This window comes from Naegleria lovaniensis (genome assembly GCF_003324165.1).
Source record: "Naegleria lovaniensis strain ATCC 30569 chromosome Unknown tig010, whole genome shotgun sequence".
Classification (NCBI taxonomy): domain Eukaryota; phylum Heterolobosea; class Eutetramitea; order Acrasida; family Naegleriidae; genus Naegleria; species Naegleria lovaniensis.
The window spans coordinates 673,444-696,316 of NW_025407832.1; the positions used below are offsets into that span (position 1 = coordinate 673,444).

Below are 22,873 nucleotides of genomic sequence, written 5' to 3' on the forward strand. Positions count from 1 at the left end.
AAAATTTCTCGTGTCCAATTGTGATTCAGAATGTGCATTTCGTAACTCTCGGTGTGTTAAACTCCGAGAAAGACTTTGTAATTTATCAAAAAAATGGCGTCACACGACTCGGAAGCATTGATTATGCACAATTCTCACATCGATTCAGGTCAGAGGACAAGTGGTGACCTCCGTTTGGATGATACCTTTTTAGAAGTCGAAGGTACCACAACCACGTATTATCATGATGATCTTCCAACACACAGTAATCGAGTGAACAATCATAATTCCAATCATTTGAAGAAATTCTCAAGCACTCCGATGAAACAATTCATGACCTATTTATTCATTGGATTTTCTACTTTAATTGTTCTTGCTTTATTGAGTGCTTTGATCATTATTGTGATTTATAATGTGGCAAATCCAATGAAACCACCCATTCATGAAACTCCTCTCAATTCTACAGTGATTCTTGTATCCATTGATGGATTCCGAGCACAATATTTGACACAATGTATGGCACAACAGTATTGTGAAAATTTGAAATTATTAGTGCAGAGTGGAGCGACAAGCTCGAAAGGATTTCAACCCGTGTTTCCGTCCAAGACGTTTCCAAATCATTATTCGATCGTGACAGGATTGTATGCAGAGTCACACGGAATTGTTTCAAATTCGTAAGTGTGTGAAATGGTTGTTATCCTTTTCAAATCATTTTCAACAATTTTCAACAATTTTTTCGAAATAATTCTTCATTTCGCGTTCATTGAATTCATGAACTAAATATCTTGAATTTCAACAAGCTTCTACGATCCTTCTTTCAATGCAGTTTTCAAATTAGGAAGCGATGAATCTCTCAAACCCAGATGGTGGTTAGGAGAACCCATATGGAACACTGCAGAAAAACAACGAGTCATTTCTGGGTCGTTCTTTTGGCCTGGATCCGATGTGGCCATTCAGGGACGATATCCTACTTATTATAAAGTATATGACGGATCTGTTCCATATTCGACAAGAATTCACACATTATTGAAATGGTTGGATGAGAAGGAAAAGGTTCCACAATTGTTATTAACCTACTTTGATGGAGTGGATTCGAATGGACATTCGTAAGTGTATGAATACGTGTGAAATTGAAAGGATTTGAATTTTCAAAAAAAAAATTATTGATTCATTGTGAAATTTCACAAATTTATTGATCAAATTTCAAAACTACATCATCATCATGTTAGATATGGACCCAATTCGAATAATGTGATTAATGCCATTCGTGAAGTCGATGAAAGTATTGGATTATTAATGACTGGTCTCGAACAACGAAATATTTCACAACAAGTCAATCTCCTCATTGTGAGTGATCATGGTATGGCAGAAACGCCCTCTTCGAAAATTATTCGAGTTTCTGACATTTTAGGACGAGACATTGTGGATGGATCGAAAGTGAAGAATTTCAATAATGGACCATTTTTTGATTTTTATTTTCAAGACGAGTCACAAATTGATATTATTTATGGAGAGTTGACGGCTTCGATTGTGAATAGTGCCACATTTTCAGAGGGAATTCAAGGAGTGTATACAAGGAAAAATATGCCTGCACGGTTTCATTATACCAATTCGAATCGAATTGCTGATATTGTTATTTTAGGCAAAGTTGGATATTCTATTTTGAGATCTTCAACGAGTTCCTTGTATGGAAATGGAAATCATGGCTATGACAATGAAGCACAAGATATGATGGGTCTATTCATTGCCAAAGGTCCACTTTTTAAATCTGGCTTTACCTCTCCAGATGTGATTCACAATATTGACGTGTATCCTTTAGTATGTGAAATTTTGAAGATTAAACCAGCACCCAACAATGGAACTCTCTCAACCATTTCACAATTTTTAAAGCAAATACCAAAGAAATAAAAGTGGTGGTTCCAGAACAGTAAGAAATGTTTTTTTTAATTTTTCTTTTCAATATTTCGGAAATAGATATAACGCAATATGTTATTAGAATGGAAACAACACATTAAGGCAATGGAACAGCCCTCACATAGGCAATATCACTTCGTATAATATATTTACATCCCTCAATGACAGGAGAACCTTCATGTCGATGATTCAAAGGCCCATTCTGATAAAACACACTCACCATTCCAGCACGAGGAACAATTCGATATTCTTTCACTACACTATTGGGTTCATCCATTTGCGTTCGTTTACCTCCTGGAAAGAAGGTCGTTTCTCCTCCACTAAAATTATCATTCAAATAAAAGATGATGGTCAATAAGGTCATTTCATTCTTATTCTTCTTGTAACCAGCGTCGAAATGAGGACCAAATTTCTTAGTTGGAGTGTACTTGTTGAAACGAATACGTTCATTAATGGGAGTCCCTTTTCGAAGTAGCCATAAATCTGAATATTCATTATTGCGTTCCTTTTCAATGATTTCTTCTTGTTTACCATTTTTAGATAAAAATGTCCATTCCCCACTATGTAATTGGATCGTTTGTGGTAAATATTTTTCAATCCTTTCATTCAACACTCGAATCACCTCTTGAGGCATATCTGTCAACACTCTCTCAGAATCTCTCACTTGTTTCGTACTCTGATTATATTCACTCGTATTAAACTGACCACTCAAAATCGAAAGTGGCGATGGTTGATATCCCATTTGTTCCGAAATTTGAATTAATGTTTCACATTCGAGACGAGTCAACACGTTATGGAGGAGAAAACATCCAGTGACAGCATGTTCCAAAGATTCGAATTGAATGGAGGATTGAATGTCATGCTCTCGATCGATTTGTAAAATTTCATGAACGGGAATGGAAGGAAATGGAATGAGGAGATCATTGATGTGATAGGTTTTATCGGTTCCATTGGAAGAAGAGGAGGATGTTATTTTGGAAGTTGGCTCAGAATCTGCTTTTTGTGTTGTTGTTGTTGTTATGGTTTTGGAAGAAGTTTCCGATGTGTCATGATGATGATGATGATGATGAGAGAAAGATGGAAGAGAGTTCCAAATGTTTAAGAGAACAGATGGGATCATTTGGTTGTTTTCTTTTTTTGTTTCACTGTCTATCGGCATTGTTTTTTGAGTGAAAATTGGGAGAGTTCATTTTTCCAAGTTCACAGTTCACTTCGGTTTAAAATTTTCTCTTTTGGTGATGATGAATTGACATGCTGATTTCTTTGCGCTCGTTCAGTCTTAAATTCCAAATCTTTAAAATTGGCCTTAAATATATCACTTCCTTTCTCCAATATTTCCCATACACTCCTTGAAATCTTATCTATTGCAAAGACCATTCTTAAAAAGTTTAACATTTGACGTGCCTTATTTTCCATTTTAGGACTTTTGAATGGGAAAGAGTCTAATTTCAAATAAATATGAGAGTCCTTTACATCCACTACCGTTCATTCAACGAATAGTATCAAAAAAGAATACAAGAAATTCAACTTGTGTGCATTCCGTGTGTGTGTGTTGAGAATATACCATTACTGAAACTATTTTGTGAATTTTTGTGTCCGAAATGATCACCCTATTGAGAGGTTCTGTAACATTGAACCTATCCTACCTATTGGTCCTTATTTCCACACTGCTTTTTGTCAGCGTCGCTGTTCAAGGTCAATCTCTTGTAATTATTCAAAACACACTTTCTCTCTACAATGGAGACAATATTACCTTAACCAATGCAAATCTTGTTTCAACTCTCAACTCTGTCAATGCTCCTCCTCGTATCATCTACTCAGTCGTGCCAGGAACTCTTAGTAATGGTCAATTTTTCCTTTTCAGTAATGTGACTGGTTTATATGCTCCAACCACTTCATTCTCTCAACAAGATTTAGCAAATGGATATGTTCGTTTTTCTCATCCAGGAAATCAACAAATGCCAACCTATACTTTGAGAGCAGTTGATCCCTTGTTGAATGTCGCTTCTCAAAATTCTACTGCTTCGATTATTTTCACAGCTTTTAGAAGAGGAACTATTGGTGCTCCAAGACCAATATTTGAAGCCAGTGTGGATCCAAATACGTTGATTGTTACATTGAGAATTACCATGTTTAAGAGAGTGTTTGATACTCCTGAGGCCAATTTCAATTTGGGTCTTTCTTCATTGATGGCCTGTCAACAATCCGATTTGATTAGAGATGGTTTTACATTGGTTGCCAGTACCAATTGGTATAACACTTATCAATTCACAGCTCCACTTTCAAGTTACCTCACAAATCCAAATATTCAACAAGTAAGCAATGGAGGTGTGATTGATCTCGTTGCAACCATGTTTGCAGATTACATGATTACTCGTTTGATTCCATCTAATTCTAACGGTGGTGATATCTATGTCATTCCTTCTCAATCAGGAACTTGTTACCAAGTCATTTACACCCAGAAATATATTTTGACTTTGACATTAGCTATCACTCGTGTCAACTTTAACAATACCAATCCTAATAGCTTCTTGCAACCTAAAAAGATTTTCATCAACGATTTGGGAAGATTGGAAATTCGTTTGATTGTCTACACAACAGTCACTGAAACCATTACTTCATGGAGAGTGACTGGTCCTTATGCTTTCAACGTTACAGATGCTGTTTTCACAGGTTCTTCGAATGGTTTCAATTATTACTCAGTGGTCTTGCAGTCGTTTGTCATTAGCTCTGAAGTTGACTTTTATGGAGATTACGTGCTCTCCTTCACTACCATCTCAAATCAAGTCCATTCCATTCCTTATTCACTGCAATATCTGGTTCCTTATCCTCCTATTGAACAAGTCTTATTATTTGACACTCAAGCTCAAACCTTTGCCAATGCAGCTCTCACTACTCCAAGAACTCAATTCTCTCCAACGGATACCGTGTATGTGAGAGTGGATGCCAATAATGCACCAGTTCTTTCAGCTTTCCAACTTGCTCCATACGATGTGATTTTGTGTTGCTTCCAGAGCTTTGCATCCATACCTGCTGATGTGGACTGTAGAAATGCAAGTCGTGCTGGTGATTTCAGTGCCAATATTTTCATTGATGGTGCGGCTGTGAGAGCAGATCCAAGTGTGAATCCAGGAGTGTTGCCTCCTCCAAATACTCAAAGTTTTGGATTCAATTTCAACTTCCCAATTGCTATTAGAAATGACGTCGATCGAAGATGTTTCTTGACCATTGAAACTGCTTACCTTCCTCGTAATACTTCAACAAGATCCATGATGGAGTCGTACAGCACTGAAGCTGTGGCTGCAAATACACCAGTTCCAAATACTGTAGCTTCTGTCACGTACAGAGTGTTCGATGTCATTCCAAACAACAAGAATGGAAATGGCAATGGTGGTGTGAGTAGTGCAGCCAAGCAAGGTGGTTCTTCATCAATGATGACATTGGTTGCTCTCATGATTGCTGTGTTCATTTCCGTTGTGTTAGGATGTTAATAGATACTTATGAAAGAGTGTGTGATAATATCGGCAGTATTGCTGAACAATGACTCTGTCAAAACACGCTACAGCACAACCGTCAACGGATGATGTAAATATTAAGAAAGGTTGCACTTTTGTCCTTCTGTATTGATCTTATTCCATAGTAGTAGTATTTATATTTCCTTTGTTTTTCCCCAATTTTCTCTATTCAGTTATTTCAATAAATATTCGTATCCATTTCTATTTGTTTTGAAGCTTGTTTTGATGGTTCGTGGCCATGAAATATTGCTCTTCAAGTTTCATCTTTTCCATGAGATTCAAGAAAAACCTTTGTTTTGAATCTTTTTTCACATAGCGTTTTGAAATGACATTCTCAAAGAAATGCCTCATTGAGTTGAAAGCGTTGCATTGTAAATAGGCACACATCATGGATGAATCAGCTACAAAATTAGGATTAGAAATTTTGCGGTAGAAATATTCCACTCGTCTAATCATTCCACGTTTTGTATAGAATTTCATCATACATGTGTAAACGTGCTCGTTCTTGTATTGTCTGGGTATTGCTGCATAAAAAGTTTCCACTTTGGTGAAATGTCCATTTTCTGTGTATCCATGGAGAAGAGTGACAAATGTATGAGAGTCTGGTTCTGGGATTCTATCAAAGATATATTCTGCTCTCTCTATTTTACCATATTCCACATATCCCCTCAGAAGAATATTGTAGCTAGCAATGTCTTTTTTGTATATTTTGTTAAAAACTTTGTGAGCCTGTAATAATTTCCCCATTTTCACATAGGCGTCCATCATGTTGTTGCAAAGTGTCACGTCAGGCTTTTTCACACTTTGGAAAATCTGCTCTGCTTGCTCAAATTTTCCTAATACCGTGTAACATTTAATCATGATGGCATGAGAATGCATTGATTGGAATTGAGGAAACTGGTAGTACAGTCGTTGGGCGTGTACATATGCTTTTGCAGAAACTAGAGCCGACATGATGATGGAATAAGTTTTGTCGTTTTTGAGTTGGGAAGGAATTTTGTGAAAGAACGAAAGAGATTTGTGAATATCTGCATATTTGGTAATTCCATAAAGTATCGAGTTATAAATCACGCTGTTGCATTCTACAGGCCCGTTCTTACAATATTTGTCGAAAATTTCCAAGGCGTCATTGAGTAAACGTTGTTTCAGTTTAGCATTAATGGCAATTCCAACACTATAACAATCCCTTTGCTCCATGGATGTGAAAATTCTGTGCACAGAATTCAAATCGTTTGCATTATTATAGACGTCCATAAGCTCATTAGTGAGTCGTATCTTATGAGCTGAATTTGGAAGCGATTGAAGCAAGTCTTCGGCTTGAACGTCTAACCCAACTTGCAGGAAGAGAGCAATAACTAATCGTAGGTGTTCTGGAACAGGTTTTGAAATACGACTGAAAACACTTAGTGCTTTTGTAAATTTTCGAGCAATACAATATCCATACAACAGAATGGAAAATGTGTATGCATTCTTAACTTCAATTTTCTCAAATAACTCTTCCATTTCCTTAAGCATACCAAATTTTGCATAGCCATGAAGTAAGCTGTGCTGAATTTTTGTGTTTGGTGTCGGTATTTGTGAATATATTTTCTTAATCTCCTCAATATGGAAATTTTTTTCTGGGCTGTTGGAAGCCGAGAGATTCGTGATGGAAGACATCATTTGATTTACAATCTTTTGAGGAGGGTCAATACCTTCTTCTTCTTTCACAGATTCATAGATTTCTCTAATTGCTCCTAAATGCTTGAATTGTGGTTGCATGAAAACAAACATGAACAAAGTTTTGCAATCAATTCTGAAATTTCGGATTACTTCGCGTTCACTCTCTGTGGAGTTAAAAATTTTAAAAGTATCATAAAACGCTGTCAAATCTTCAATAGTAATAGGACAACTTTGCGACAGTTTGTTTGTTGGAACTCGAGAAGAATGATGTGATCTTAATTTTTCAAGGGCTTGTTCTCTTTTCTCTGGAAAAACAAATATAATATTTAACAATAAATCTTTTAAAAAGTTCAACTCATTCATATTTCTGTGGGCACCTCGCACGACTCGTGTCCAATCGCTCAATTTATGAGCTGACTTGCCATAATAAAAAAGTATATGCTGAGGTATTTCATATTTCACAGTTGTACTTGGCGCTCCTATCGATGGAGTAGATGTGTTCAGCTCCAAGTCATCATTTCTAGGAAAATGTTGAACGTAGAGCTGATGTAAAACTCTCGTGTGGTCGTAGGCTGTACCCAAAATTGCTGATTGGTTCAATACAGCATGATTGATGGATTCGAGTGAATGCTCATCCTTGATGATGGTTGAAAATGCATGGCTTGGAATTTCAAGAGGCTTTTCTTCATCGGAATGATTGCAAAGCAATTCATTCTTCATGATGAGAATTTCCTCATTGTCTTGAATATTGTTGTTATGAATTGGATCAACAACCACAATGTCATATTGTTGGTGTGGTTGATACGTGTTCCGAAGTGGCTGAGTGATGAGATGATGAAAATAAATACTTTGGTCATGATGATGAGCACGAATCGTGCTACATAATTGTTTGGAACGGCTCTCGTGAATAGTGCCTGATTTTATCCATGTGGACGCTATTGCACCCGGGGTGAGGGATTGATGCGTGTCCCACCGCAGCAAAAACTTTTTTGAAAATAATAATTTGGATCCACCCTGATGAAGATTGGCAGTTTTCATTTTTTAATGGATGAAAATTTGATTTTCAAGTGAAGATGAAAAAGCTTACTGAGTGTCTTTTTGAATTGTTACAACCGTTCATTACGGAAAAGAAGAAGTAATGTTTTCTTTCATGGATCTCATTCCAAGTATTAAAAAATCACAAAAAGATCTTTCTCGGAGTTCAACAACTCGAAAAAAAATGCCTGGCTTTCATAACGAGTCTTCCACTCGCTCATCCATGCTTCCGTTCAAACCCTTCTCAACGAAATTATTACAAGAAATTAAATTGACCTTTACAGCGCAAGTGTGGGCTCTCATCTTTTCATATTTACCTCATGAAGATATTTATTTTGGAATTGGTTGTGTGTGTCGGAAGTGGAAAGCACAATTTATGGATCCATTGATTTTGAGTGGGATACTCCAAACAGAGCCTGCTGCTGACTCATCATCCATGATAATTACCAATGAAAACAAGAAAAAGAATCAATCATCTACGGAGTGGAATCAACAACCATTTTTACGGAAACGCCAATTTATTGAACGTTTCAAATTATTGATACGAAATTACATGTTGAGTGATTTGGCACAATTGCTACGATACTCTTCGGAGCATGCAGCATTTGAAGTTTTGAGTGGCGAGAGTGAGAATGAGGAAATTTCGTTAGCCATGACGACCCAAAGTTTGAAACAACGAACTTTGGACATTCAAAATTTGGATGTTCTCTCGTCTAAAGTGAGAAGCAGTCTCATTAAATCAGTTGGAGACGATCGATCGAACTCGGACGCATTTGGGGGTGTGACTGTGAAACCTGTCACCACCTCAACAAGCTTCACCTTGGCAATTGATGAAACCAATGGAAATGAAAAGACAAGCTTGTTACATTCGTACAAGAAGGTTCGGGTGTCAAACTTTGAAATTCAAGAGCCAGCCGTGAACGACTTGCTAAAGACTCGATGGAATCATTACTTTTCAAGATTTTCGTGGAATCACATCAACCCAATCTCTCACATTACTGACGTTCATGATGACATGGCACAAAGCCAAACCAATTCAAGTGGATTTGGTAAAATTATTCAATCTATTATGAACATGTTCGGATGCAGTATGGAAAATGATCTAGCTTTGAGTGCGCATTCCTCTCTCATGCAATCCTCACTCGACAGCAGCCATCAAGATAAAAACTTTACCACATTGAAAATTTCCTTATTTATTAATGGGGAATTTGCAAACTTTATTGCTGAAGGTTATAATGAAGTGGTAAGTTGGAGATAGTGTTCAATTGTTGTTGTCATGTTGACATCCAATGGATCATTTGAATGAATTATCATTTGTGGATGGTGTGTAGGGTTTCGATTTCATGGAGAGAAGCTTCAAGCTTGGAAACATGAAGTATTTATGCAAACTGAATTTATGTGGTGAGTATTTGAAACACTTAATGGCAAATCCTTGTTATAACATTGTTATTGATACTGTGAATGAATATTCTGAAATGGATTGTTATTCATGATTTCTCAACATGATGTGAAAGGCGGAGGCAAGCGTTTTTTAAGTGGTGGTTTAGCACAAACTAAGAATTCAGATTTTATCATTTTGTGCTGCTCCAACCCTGAAAAAGATTTGGAAATGTATCAAGAGTACTTTGACACTTATGGAACTAATATCACGTGTGAATATTTGATGGTCCATTTGAAACAACCTTCAACCAGTACTAATACCAATGCCTTGAAAAAGTTGGCTCAATACGCCAACCATACTCTCATGTCACCATGCATTTCACTGGAGAGGCAAACTTTTACATCGAACATTGCAATTCTTTATTGTCTATTTTTGCATTATTGCCTCAAAAATCATACGTTTTGTAAGGAAAAGCGACATTAAGATGTTGTGTATATATCGCGTTGAGTGTCTATTCGTCACAGTTTTAGTGCACGTTGAGATGTATCCTCGAGGACCAAAAGTAACCCATTGAATAATGATCACCATACTAACGAAAAACGATCATTGTAATTTTTCTACATCAAAAGTAGGATGATGGAAACATTCACTCTTGCTTTTGATTGGATTTCTTGAAAAGCCATGCCATGGCAAGACCCAACACCACTCCACCTCCCAGCAACGAATAGCCAATACCTGTCGCTCGTGCAAATTGAGTCCGAGCAGCATGTAGAGTTTTCGGATTTGACAAGGTTTCCTTCAACACATTTTGAATTTTAAGCTCCTCTGGATTGATTTCTTTTCCTTCGTGTTGCAAGCGATTGTATTGCTTGAGAAATTCTGTACTCAATTCTTCATTATTAGCAAGTGGTGGTTGTTGTGTTGTTTCCTCTTGACTTGGAGGAGTTGTCGATGATGACGATGATGATGATACGGTCGATCGATCCGATGATGTTTCCGAACCAGTTGTTTGTGCTGGTGATGGTTTTTTCATTTGCTGAGTTGAAAACGTTTTTTTTGTTCAAACCACAACACTCGACCACCCTCGAGCCAAACTCACCTTCTCAATGCGCCCGTACATTCCCCTCAAGCCAAGCTCAGGTCTTAAGATCACTCTGTCCCCTCTTCTTTCCGGAGAGATGTCGTTACGATAGAGTTATTGAGTCATAACTGGGCCAAACGAACCAGTGCTTGGTTGCTGTGGGGTTCTCCTGTGGCGACTGGGTCTGAGCGTTGAAGAGAGTGTTGGAGTGGGTCATCATGCTTGCTTCAACCTTTCCGGATGAGTGTGTGGTAGGGTGTGGAAATGACTGCTCGTCGGTCGTGGATTCAGAAAACACCATGCAGGGCTCATCCGAAGCGCTTACACCAATTCCTTTTTGGGGGTCGATTATGTTCTTGTGAAAGAAGAACAGATGTTGCAATTAGAAGGAGCAGCAGCAGAAGGGATTTATTATTGGAAGCAAAACAATTAAAAAAATATTATTAACTTCTTGTATCGGATCATCATCATTGCCAACGTAACACCAAAACACGATCCATTGTGAACTACAATTGACTCAATCACGATCCACCGTTCGTTAATTATTCCATACCAAACTCTCTTATTCTTCTAATTATAAAAACAACATAACACCCACAACAAAATGCCTTCCATGGATGATTTAGTTTTCAATCTCAAATTTACATCAAAACAATTCCAACGAGCAAGTAAGAAATCGGAAAAGGAAGAAAAGAAGGAAAAAGACAAGGTGAAAATGGCCATGGAAAAGGGCAATTTAGAAGGAGCTCGTATTCACGCACAAACTGCTATCCGTAAAAAGAATGAAGCCATTAACTTTTTGAGACTTTCTTCAAGAATTGATGCTGTTGCTTCAAGACTTGACACTGCGATCAAGATGAATCGAGTTACAAGTACAATGGGAGGAATTGTGAAAGGAATGGATAAAGTATTGGGTGCCATGGATGCAAGCAAAATTGGAGCAATTTTGGATAAATTTGAACAACAATTTGAAGATCTCGATGTCACTTCCGAATATATGCAAACTTCCATGCAACAAACGACAGCACTTTCAACACCTGAAGATGAAGTGAATCAATTAATGGCAGAAGTTGCTGATGAACATGGTTTGAACGTTTCCGAAAAGTTGGGTAATGTCAAAACAAACAAGGATGATATTACGAGTGTGCAAGTCGATGAACTTTCAGAACGATTGGCCAAGCTTAAATCTCAAAAGTTGTAGATTTTTACTGAATTTACAAAATAATAACCTCTGTATATATACATAAATTACTACTTTGATAACCATCACATTCTGTGTGTATTCTAATATATAAAGAAATCTTTTTGATCAATAATTCATTCATTTTGTAACACTCTCAATAAATTGTTAAAAAATGCTCAGCGATGTTCATGCCATCTTTGGCTACTTAATTTCTCGATACATGTATCATCGAAACTTTGTATCGGATCATGGCAAGAGAAATTTAATGATTCCAGAGAGTGATCTGGTCAAACATAGTGAACATTTTAAACACATCTCGGAACAGTATTTTATGATCGGAAAGACACTACTCGATGGATCATCATCATACATGTCTGGGTAGGTGTTGTCATGAGGATGAACTTGGTTTCAAAACTTCTCTTGAATATTGATCCATGATGAATAATGTTTAACAATGAATATTTCCATGATTGAATTATTTTAATTGAATCATTATTATTATTACAACCGATGATGATGATGATTGAAAATATCAACCCCAAATGAAGAGCATCAAAATTACTCGGAAAGGATAAAATTCATCTACTTCGGAAAACATCATTCCGACAATTCTTTAAAATTCTGAGTACCAACATGTTTAAATTCATACGAAGAATTCGAAGATTCTTTTCTAATCTAACATTTGAGCAGAAATATTATGTCATTGGAATGATCTTGGCAAATTTACCCGATATAGATATCATTACGTTCATCATTTCATTTGGATTTTCGTTTTTTAAAGGATTTTCAAAAATGATTGATCGATTTCACCGATTATGGGAGCTCTTTATTTCTCTAACAAATAAGAAGCAAGACAATGAGACAGTGCCTTCCTCCTCTGGCTCTACATCAGGACTAAGTTCTTCATTAAGTAGCTCCTCTTTGGCAGCTGCCAATAGTGGAGGAAATTTATCTCAATACGACTCTGATTCTGAAGATATTACAATGGGATCATCCGTTCGAAGTGCCAGAAATTTGAAATTATTAGAACGAAGAAATAAGAATAGTCTCACATGGAGACGATTAACTTCTCATTCCATTATTGTAAATTTAGTCATGTCACCCTTTATTGGATATGCCACTCAAAAGGTGTTGGGTCTTCATGGATTCAATAGTTTCACTCATTGTACAAGTCTTGCAATTATGTGTTTGTCTTCTCATTTACTGTTAGATTTTTTAACAAACTTTGGAACAGCCTTATTCTATCCACTCTCCAATGAGCTTTATTCATTTGGAATTGTCACAAGTTGGGATTTCACACTAATTGTATTTTTCTATTCATGGCTCACTGTAAGTCGATGGAACAAGTGGAAACCAGCAAGAGTCTTTTGGATTGGTTTAATTTGTTTATTTTGCATTGCCATTTGGAAGAGAGCCATGATGTGTGAGGTATATTCTCGATACTTCTTTTTCATGGAATCACAAAAGAGGAAGAGCTCTAAAAGTATTCAAAATGCTCCAGCCATTTGGTTACAACCAAGTAATTTTTTCAGTGGACAGTTTTCAGTCATGAAATATGAACCTAAACAAGGAGATTTAGTGACCGAACTAAAAACTGTTCAGGCAACCAAGTATATCTCGCTCATTAATTGGATCTTGACAGCATTTGGATTTCGAGTGAGTGATGTTCGACAAATTCAAATTTCACATCAGTTGGGTGTGTTCAGAGGTCAGGTGGCTCCTCGAGAATTTCTCATGGTTCTTTATTCGAATTTGAAAAATAGAAAAGTCTTGTATGAAATGATTAAGAGTAGTTTACCCTCTGCGTTGTTCATGTTCATGTATATGGTGTATTTGGTACGATCGGATGAGTAAAGTGATTGTAAATATTTCAAGCCTCAAATTGCAATTGGTAACCAGCATTGCACCAAAACCTTTATTCGAGTTGAGAAAATTCAATACCCATTAAATCAATTTCTGGTTCTGCTTCTTGCTCTGAAATGAGTCCGCGATCCAACAAGGAACGTAAAATAGAAATGGCTTCTGTAGAGTTGTGTGACGATAAGTATTCTGTTCCATCCACGTACGCAATTTTCCTCAGTATTGAAACAAGTTTGCAAAATTTAGCTTGATACCACTCTGCATTAATCCATGTCGACATGGCATTCTCTTCTTCAGGATGATTCAACTGTGTCTGAATGGCTTGTACTAGAGTTGAATTGGACAAGGTCAACTTGAAAATGGCAACTACCAAAATTCCGTACACATTCATTCGAACGTTTTGTGGATGGATTTCATCGAGACTTTTTTTTGAAGAATGAATAGAATCAAATAATTGCAACATTATTGATGATGTGAAATCTGTCGACTGAGCATTCTCAAAGAGATTATAAATTTTCTCAAACAAATCCAAATAAAAATTCCCATTCAAAGCTATCATCTTGTTCATTACTTGTTCCATCAATTTCAAATAAATGGAATTCTCTCCGTTCGATAATTGAAAAGCGTGTTGAGTAGGATAAAATATTGGTGTGACACTTTTCTCGTTCCACAAACTATTATTCATAACCAAACTTGAATAAGTCACAAATAAACACTGAAAGAATTGGATCATAAATGCTTTCGAATATTCTTCATGAGCTGAAGCAAGAGCTGTCAACTGTTGGCACGTCAAATTAACCACTTGTTGTTGTTGTTGTGACGTGTTTGTTTGTTCCAATGGATGACTTTCGATTTGTAAAGTAGTAGAACATTTCATCATCATGACCGTTTTCATATATTTTAGCATTTCCACTGTATGAGAACAGGATAAATGTTTTTCTTCTTTCTGATTAAATAACGAATGTATCAACTCATGATACGGCTCTCCATCATGGGTACTACCTCGATAAGCATGTAAAATAATTTCAGTGAGTTGACAAGCCAAGAACTTTTGGCCATCAGGATGGTTCTGCGTTTGTAACAAACAGTTGAGTAGAATTTCTTCAGAACCTGGAGCTTCACTGAGGAATGTTTGAGCGAATTGAATGCCACCAGTTAAGAGTTCTTCTCCAAAACATTGTGCATAAAATTCTTGCATTTTCGAATTGTGACTGAAATGAGATAGAATGAAACTTTCAATCAATGTCGAATAAAAGCTCAAATTTCTCGACAAATTCAATCGAAGTATAAAATTCGTACTCCAAAAGTTTTCAAATAGTTTCGATAAGGTTGTTGTGCTCGAAGAAAATTCTTCTTCTTGTTGAGAATCTTCACATGCAGTAAAACATAATAAAGCTAGGAATAGCAATCCCTCTAAAATTTTGGATGTGAATTCTGTTGGCCATGGATGAATGGAATTCATTGGATTTAGAATTTTCATCGTCAATGTCGTTAATGCTTCTTCAAGCCATTCTGTTAATGCGTTGGTGTTGTTGATCTTACTTGTATTATTACGATCACGTGCAGTTCTGGTTATGACTGAATTAGGAATGGAATAACTTCCAATGATAAATATAATTGGATCTACATGTTGAAGTAGTGTTGTGAAATCTCTCACAACACTTCTCTTATGCTTTGATTGAGCGTGTTGAAGTAAATTCAAAAGAATTTCAAGTAGCCATAAGGAGGATAAAGAGTCTTCATTGTGGTTCTCATCGTGATCACGATGGCTATTCGAAACAAGGAAAAATTTTGGTATTAAACTTGAGACAGCATTCATCATGCATGTGTTAATCATAGCTCTTGTAGATGAAGGCGACGGCGTTAAAACTATCTCTTGTGTAATGATGGAAATAAATTGAGAGAGAACGAATGGTTTCGAACGGTGTGGACTTTGAGAGCATGTTTGCGATAAATAGCTCAATAAATGTTGCTTATAGTAGAGGTCAAGAGAGAGTTTGTCTTCACAGGTCATTAATAATTCAAGTCGAAGCCATTGTTCAAATGTCAATTCTGGTGTTTTCTCAAAAAACATTGAAACCATAGTATTGCTGGAAAGTGCTTGAATCATTGCGTTCATTTGATCCAATAGAATGTCTTCTTGTTTTGTTTGTTGTTCGTGGCTTGATGTTCGGTTACAACTAGTTGAACGTTTTGGATTTGATGTCAAAAGCTGTGAAACGAGTTCTGCAGAAAATGAAACTCTCAGTGGTCGTTCACTACTCTCAACAATGAAAAATAATTGATAATATCTAGAGACAATCCAAACAAATAATTGTACAATACTTGACGGAAATAAGCAATAAAAACGATTCTCTTTCGACAAGATGGTTTCTAAATGATTTGTTACTAACACCTTGAATGTTTCTTCTAAAATATGAACGTCTAAAACTTCAAACACATTATGTGCTACTCCAAATCCTGAATTGTACTTTTCAAAAATAGAGATTGCTTCCAAAATAGCCAAAACAAGTTGACCAATTTGAATGGCATCAGAAAAGTTTGAAGGAATTAAATCAATTTCAAAACACATGCGAAGTAATTGGTATCTCTTCTGTAGAGCTTCTTGGAGTGAAAAGGCATATGGTCGATGCTTTTCATTGTTGCATAGTGTTTCAATAAATTCTCGAATAATGGTGACTTCATTTGTGGAAATGATGCACAGAGAGGCCACGAGCGTCGAAAGCATGTAGCACATATCTGTGTTGGATTTTTGTGAATCAGATGTGGATATTGTTGAGGAGAGGTAAATTTTCAAACACTCAACAATACTTTGTTTGAATATTGATGAGAAATGAGCGAGCGGAATGAGAATTCCAACCTTGAAAAGAACAATCCAATCCAGATGAGTTTGTTTGGTATCTTCTGAAAGTGTAGCCACACTTTGAGTATCAGAATTAGATCCACTTGTTAATGTGCAACAATCGTAAAAGGTTTGCAATGCCATTTGAATGATGTTTTTAGCAATTGCCAATTGTCGATTCGTGTCTTCTTTTTCACAATCTTTGAGCACTTCTAAAATGAGAATATGAGCTTCATAGAAAATTCCACAAATGGTTTCCATTTTCATTAGGCCCGAATGTTTTCTCATTTGGTGCTCAATTTCTACAGTGACACGTGAGAGACATCCTTCAAGATGTGTCATCTTTTCTTGGATGCTACAATTAAGAGATTCCTTTCCTGAAATTTCAGCGTTGACGTCTTCTTTAGCAGCGATCGTCGTGTCTTCAGGAATCATTTTTCGATTTCGCAATGATGAAAGTAATGCAAATTTCAGCTTGTCATATTTTCTTTTAGCCTTTTCGAATTCAACATCATCTCGTCCTTCTTTTCGAAAAGTAAATGCTAACAGCTCTGGTACAATGACATTACACCATCGATTCTTTTTCATGAGTGGATAGTAAACGAGAGGTGGAGCTGATGAATTTCCTTTTTTTTGGGCACTCTTGTTAAATATTTCATCTCCAAGTTTCTCATACTCTTCAAGAATGTTTTTCACTTCAAAATAGGCACCATTCTCATTATTAGGGTTCGACATGTCCGTCATGTTGGTGTTGTCGTCTGACATCTCAGTAAGCTGTTTTTTCAACTTGTTGGTCAATTGAGACACTAGTTCATGACGTGAATTTGTAATTCCATTTAACACTCGTTGATACATTTGCAAAAATGTTACGCTCTCCAAAGGTATGATGGTATCAATTAATTTACACACAAACGAGGCGCTTTTTGCATTTCTTTCAAGAGAAATTCCTCCAGCCATGATTGTGTTCGATCCAGTTGATAAATACATGAATAAATGGTCCTTCATCCATTGGTCAATGGTTGATAAGTGTTGATTGTTCACTAGGGTTGGTTTGTTAGCATAGGAGGAGCTTGTCTTGATATATTTTGGAATGGAATAAATATTACGTGCAACAATTAAGCACGTAAGAGCAAGTGAGATGTCCTCGGATTCAATGGCCCTACAGAGACTTTCATCGATCAGAGTGAGAATGTGATTTTCATGCGTTCGAATCAATTTGGCCATTAGTGGAATAATTGTTGGTAAATGTACATGTGGGGAAATGAGAGCTTCTCGAATACAAGAAATAATAGTCTCTGAGCTAGCCGTGGTTTCCTGGAGTCGATCTACGAACCATTCAAACACTTCATTTTGAGCTTGTTCAAAAGTTGGATCGTCACTTTTAGAGAGAGGTTCTCTGAGTTGAATAAAGTCTTGTGTCGCAGTTATAGTGGTGGAGTTGGAAGGATTAATGGTACTTGTTGTATCTTTTCGTAGTAAATTACCAAGTTCGTTAAGGATGAATGATTGTGCCAGAGATGGTTCAATAATTTTTCGACTCACATTGATCATCCTTATATAGGATTTGATGTATACCATTCTCTTCTCCTGCTGGTCCATAGAATTTTTTGCAAATTCATTCCACACAATTAATGCTTTAAGTGCATTGTCATTTGAAATTTCCTTGTTTTTCCATAATCGAAATGTTGAAAGAAATTTCAATATTTTAGATGTATCTTTTTTCTTGTCAAAAAATGTTGAATGCCACAAGCATTCATATTGTACCGATTCTAATTGGCTTGTTAATTTTGGATCGACTTGTCCGTCCTTATTGTTGGATGACAAAAACTGATATTCAAATATTGATCGTTCTGCCAATAATTGAATGACATTTTCAGTCGGTAATGAAAGAATATAGTCTGGTATGGAGTATATTTGTGATTGGTGTAGATGTAGCAATGTTGAATAATTTAAAATAATTTTGGGTTGATTTGGAAAGGAGAGATGAAATAACTTTTCAAGTTTCTGAAGTAGTGAGCTTTCAAACAGCGTCGTTGGACGTGCTAATAAATTTAAAAAAGTGATTCGATCAAAATTTGTACAGAGTGAAGAAGGAGGCATGGAAATGTTATGAACAAGTTCTGAAGATACGAAATTCAGTAGAAATTTCATATAAAAATCAAAAGTAGAGGTCTGTTCTGTCGTTGTGTGAGTTGTTGATGATGAAATTTTGATCTTTCTCGGAAGGGTTGTTAAGAGTGACAAATCACCCACGAAAATGTTATCAAAATTCTCAAACTTTACAAAACAGAGAGCAATTTCTTGAATGAAATAAATATGAAAAGCTAGAAACCATGACAAGACGCTTGTAATATGCTTTTTGAGTGAATACTCATATTGAAACATGAATACGTTCGTGACATCTCTTTCCAAAACGTGAACAACTTTTGATCGAATTTCCATCGGTGAAAGTTGAGAATTATGATGTGTTGAATGCTCCTTAATAACCATATGAAACAAAGAGATGGATATTGTTGAGAAGTGGTCCATGAGCTTTTCCATCAAATCATGTTTTTGGTTATCGTGTGATGATTGGTTCAAGAGTAATAATGGCTCTTCGTCTTCTTCTCGTAAAATATTATGTAGTAATTTATGTGTAGCGTTAGGAGTTGGTCCAGTTGGACCAGTACCATCCATAATCATACTACCATTATGATTGTCATCTTGCTGATGATGATGGGTGGAATTAGAATTCATAAATCCATCAAATGGATCGGAAACACTCATTTTGAGTCTTTTCCTTCTTTCTTTTTGATTTCCGATCAATTTTGCAAGTGATGATATTGATGAAGAACTTTGATGTTTGCCATTGTTCGTTCCTCCATGATTATTCAATTCCGACAATGATGATGTGATTGGAGGCTTATTCAACGATTTCATTTTTTTTATGATAAAAAATTCAAGTGAAAACAAGAACGAATTTCGATACTGTTTGCCCATCCCTTCTTTATGAAAAAGAATTTGCACTCATTGACATGGTTGTTTAATTATTGCATGATAACCCCCTCACTCGTTTAGAATTCAATCAATATGTCAAAAGATGATTATCTCATCACAACCAATCAAAAAAAGCATTTTAAAAAAATGAAAAGATCATCACTCGGAATCGATCCTGTGAAGAAGATCATGATTTCTCTATGGAGAGGTCAACAGCAATATAGGAAAGAGGCAGTGATGAGGAGATTCTATTGTAGTAATATTTCTACTACTACTCGTGTCATTCCTGAATGTAAAATGGATTCGTATAATACATTGAGAGATCAATGCTCTTCATCAATTTTCAAATATCCTAATTCTTCGTCCATGATGATGATGACCAAACACACCCATGAACAACAGCTCAGAAGAAATTATTCCATAACGACGAGGTTTACTCGTTTGGAATCTAAATCTCTTCAGCAAGAAGAACAACAACAACTCAAACAAACTCATCGGGATGAATCATCTTCGAACCAACAAGAAGAAGAAAATTCCTCCTCCTCCGATGATGGCTCTTCACTGATCTTGTACAATTCCAAATATCCCCATTTCATTCATCGCTTTCTCATTCAACCTTACCAAAGAAATAAGACTCATATTTATAATTCACTAATTACTTCTGGATTATTCTATACCATCTATGAATATGATATTGATGTGAATTGGTTTTTGACCTTGTTGTGGTTGATGGGAAGTAGCTATTTGAGTTACTCTTCACATGTACATAATATCAATCACATTCCACTCGTATTAACAAAATTAGAGTATGATTCCAAGAATAAGGTGTTATTTTTGTACGACGACAGGGGACAACTCATTGACAAGATTACAGATTTTCGTAATTTAATTCTTGACAATGCTATGGAATTTAAAGTACACATGCCACTTGCTGGCTTCTTCTGGAAGAGCTTTTTATTGAATCGAATGGACATGACACAACGTTATGCATTGAAATTTCTACATTTCAATCCAAATCAAGCAAAAAAACGAGCAGTGGCAGGAGATTTTGGAATTCAACACAACATTTCTGAACGAATGAAACAAGACAAGATTACCTCCATTGATCCAGAAACAGGTGTCATGAGACAATATGTCTATATGGTTGTCAATTCCAATCCACAAGTCATCCAAGAATTGAGAGAGGATCTTGTTGAATTGAGACAAGAACATGTGAAATCCTCAAAATGGACCAAGTGGTAAATTCAGAGCAGTTTGAGTGGTTCAATCCATTATTCGCAATCATCATTGAATTATTTAATTCCTTTTGACCTCATCATCATCGATTATTAATAATTATTTAATTCGAAAAACCACAATTCCGAATAAAATGAATTTTGTTCGCCACCTGACGATTTCACCACTGTATCCAATTTATAGTTTAATGATGATTTAAAGTGTCCATAATTCACACAAGTTGATGACGAATTCAAAATTTAAGTTTCGGTCACTGAACATATAACAACAAGAACACGAACTGTGGGGTTAAGAGTTCAACCACACAATTTTAAAAAATATTTTTTAAAATGAAAACCACAACACGTCGGTTCAAGCAGGACACTCGTTTGTGTTTTTCCTATTTTAAAGTGTCGTTGAATGGAAATGAAGAAAGTTTTTACAAGATCGCCTAGGTCACAATCGTCAAGTGGAACTCAAGGCTGTAAAGCTGCGGGGGAAACTTGGCATTTGGCTTAATTAGCATGACTACATTCACCTCTACAGATCCATATAACATATTATGAATGGTTTAAGGAGACTTATTTTTGTTCATTATTAATTTCCTTATTAATTTTTTTAAATTATTACTATTATAATACAAGTATTATTTGACCAATATGAATAACCATGTGAAATAGTTATTCATCTCCTTGCCATTTAATATCTTGTAAACTCTTAATAGATTCCTTCGAATCATCTCCACACAAATGCAAATAAGGAAGAACAATAAATTTCTCTCCAGTATTTGGGTTGACCACTACTTTTGGATTGGATCGATTGAAATGACGTTCTTGATCTTGTTCATTGGAAAATAATGGAACGAAATGAACTTTGGCAATACATTGTACAAGCATTTGAGTCGTTGTTTCTCCATGTTCAATATTCGTTGTTGGTGCAAAGTCCTCTCCATGTTCTTGTCCTAATTTGGTAATTGTTGAATTTTTCTTTTCTGACTTACAAATACAAAGTAATTCCTGAGTTCCAATTGAAGGACCGACTGGACAAATTATTCTTCCATTTGGTTTGAGCAGTTCATAAAGATGTTTTGGAATCGAAGGGCACGCAGCTCCCACATGAATAATATCAAACAATGGTTCGGAATGATTTGGAGTTTCAAATTCTGAATGGCGAAAGGAATCGTTAAAAAGTGTTCGAATGAGTTGTGAATCGTAGCCATTTCCTTTTTTGAAAATTAATTGAATGTCCCTTGTTGAAGAAGAACGAGTAGAGGTTTGCAAAAATTTGTTAGAATTCTCATCGTGTTGGACATTGTTGAAACCCAAATCGACCAATTCTTGAATATGATCGATGGCTAAAATTTTGGCATTCAAGTCAAAATATTCTGACAAGTGACACAACGCAGCACTCACAAAACCACTTCCACTTCCTACATCTAAGCATGAAAAATTCGATGTTGTTGACAATGCAGAGGGATCATGTTTGTTTTGACTTGCTTGCTCAAAAACATCAATGAATGCATTTAGACAAGTGACATGAATATGAGGAGCAGAAATTGTGGCATTGCATCGAAGAGGCATAGCAGCATCAGCATAGGGTCGAACCACTTCTAAATCTTTGGAATTTTCTAATTCAACATCGACGGCATATTTTCCTCGATCAGTTTGTGTGAAAATTTTTTCCAAAATCGGAGAAAGATGTGTCGAATTTTTTAAATGTTGAATTAATTCTTCATTGGAGGAAAAGGAATGATGATTTCGAGGTTGGGAGGATGTTTCGTGAGTTTTGTCGACGGAAGTGGACGGTTTGGAATTTGTGAAATATTTCCAAAAGAGGAAGGCAGTAGAAGCAATTCCAAAAGAGCTGAGAAGGATCGAAGTTGATCGATCGGAAAGAATTGAAAAGAACTTCTTGAAAGCAGTGAGTACAGGATCGGTGGATGGTTGTTGAGACATTTTTTTGATTACTGACACATGTTCAACGGAACAATGAACTGTTGTCGTTGTCGACTTTACAAAGTTGTTGGTGTTTTGATTGCGTCTCGCCCCTTGTGTGTGACTCTTAATTTCGTAAAGACTTGAAGGACAAAGAAAACATCGATGGTGGTCTAACTGCAGCTCTTTCTAAAACAGTCTTTCCCTCATCTCAATTACAAACTTTTAAAAACATAAAAAGGTTATTTCCAAAAGTAACAATCCATAATTGGGAAAAAAACAAAAATTTTCAACAG

General features: G+C 36.1%; 11 protein-coding genes across 11 annotated transcripts; 6 read left to right on the top strand and 5 right to left on the bottom strand.

The window, feature by feature from the left end:
* Positions 1–93: 93 nt before the first annotated feature.
* Positions 94–1,887, top strand: C9374_000705 (uncharacterized protein; the record flags this gene model as incomplete). The annotated part of the gene is made up of 3 exons (XM_044696978.1): positions 94–653; positions 780–1,085; positions 1,209–1,887. The coding sequence occupies 3 exons, from the start codon at positions 94–96 to the stop codon at positions 1,885–1,887; spliced, it is 1,545 nt and encodes a 514-aa protein (XP_044552533.1).
* A 103-nt stretch (positions 1,888–1,990) lies between these two features.
* On the bottom strand, positions 1,991–3,013 carry C9374_000706 (uncharacterized protein; the record flags this gene model as incomplete). Its single annotated transcript, XM_044696989.1, has 1 exon — positions 1,991–3,013. One exon carries the CDS (start codon positions 3,011–3,013, stop codon positions 1,991–1,993), a length of 1,023 nt encoding a protein of 340 aa, XP_044552534.1.
* Positions 3,014–3,494: 481 nt separating this feature from the next.
* On the top strand, positions 3,495–5,384 carry C9374_000707 (uncharacterized protein; the record flags this gene model as incomplete). The annotated part of the gene is made up of 1 exon (XM_044697000.1): positions 3,495–5,384. One exon carries the CDS (start codon positions 3,495–3,497, stop codon positions 5,382–5,384), a length of 1,890 nt encoding a protein of 629 aa, XP_044552535.1.
* Positions 5,385–5,609: 225 nt separating this feature from the next.
* Positions 5,610–8,108, bottom strand: C9374_000708 (uncharacterized protein; the record flags this gene model as incomplete). The annotated part of the gene is made up of 1 exon (XM_044697011.1): positions 5,610–8,108. The coding sequence occupies one exon, from the start codon at positions 8,106–8,108 to the stop codon at positions 5,610–5,612; it is 2,499 nt and encodes an 832-aa protein (XP_044552536.1).
* Positions 8,109–8,289: 181 nt separating this feature from the next.
* On the top strand, positions 8,290–9,969 carry C9374_000709 (uncharacterized protein; the record flags this gene model as incomplete). The annotated part of the gene is made up of 3 exons (XM_044697022.1): positions 8,290–9,348; positions 9,437–9,506; positions 9,620–9,969. 3 exons carry the CDS (start codon positions 8,290–8,292, stop codon positions 9,967–9,969), a joined length of 1,479 nt encoding a protein of 492 aa, XP_044552537.1.
* A 163-nt stretch (positions 9,970–10,132) lies between these two features.
* On the bottom strand, positions 10,133–10,519 carry C9374_000710 (uncharacterized protein; the record flags this gene model as incomplete). Its single annotated transcript, XM_044697034.1, has 1 exon — positions 10,133–10,519. The coding sequence occupies one exon, from the start codon at positions 10,517–10,519 to the stop codon at positions 10,133–10,135; it is 387 nt and encodes a 128-aa protein (XP_044552538.1).
* Positions 10,520–11,171: 652 nt separating this feature from the next.
* On the top strand, positions 11,172–11,768 carry C9374_000711 (uncharacterized protein; the record flags this gene model as incomplete). The annotated part of the gene is made up of 1 exon (XM_044697045.1): positions 11,172–11,768. One exon carries the CDS (start codon positions 11,172–11,174, stop codon positions 11,766–11,768), a length of 597 nt encoding a protein of 198 aa, XP_044552539.1.
* Positions 11,769–11,922: 154 nt separating this feature from the next.
* C9374_000712 (uncharacterized protein) lies at positions 11,923–13,604 on the top strand (the record flags this gene model as incomplete). Its single annotated transcript, XM_044697056.1, has 2 exons — positions 11,923–12,128; positions 12,299–13,604. 2 exons carry the CDS (start codon positions 11,923–11,925, stop codon positions 13,602–13,604), a joined length of 1,512 nt encoding a protein of 503 aa, XP_044552540.1.
* Positions 13,605–13,665: 61 nt separating this feature from the next.
* C9374_000713 (uncharacterized protein) lies at positions 13,666–19,371 on the bottom strand (the record flags this gene model as incomplete). Its single annotated transcript, XM_044697067.1, has 1 exon — positions 13,666–19,371. One exon carries the CDS (start codon positions 19,369–19,371, stop codon positions 13,666–13,668), a length of 5,706 nt encoding a protein of 1,901 aa, XP_044552541.1.
* A 204-nt stretch (positions 19,372–19,575) lies between these two features.
* Positions 19,576–20,670, top strand: C9374_000714 (uncharacterized protein; the record flags this gene model as incomplete). Its single annotated transcript, XM_044697078.1, has 1 exon — positions 19,576–20,670. The coding sequence occupies one exon, from the start codon at positions 19,576–19,578 to the stop codon at positions 20,668–20,670; it is 1,095 nt and encodes a 364-aa protein (XP_044552542.1).
* Positions 20,671–21,323: 653 nt separating this feature from the next.
* On the bottom strand, positions 21,324–22,598 carry C9374_000715 (uncharacterized protein; the record flags this gene model as incomplete). Its single annotated transcript, XM_044697089.1, has 1 exon — positions 21,324–22,598. The coding sequence occupies one exon, from the start codon at positions 22,596–22,598 to the stop codon at positions 21,324–21,326; it is 1,275 nt and encodes a 424-aa protein (XP_044552543.1).
* Positions 22,599–22,873: the final 275 nt, after the last annotated feature.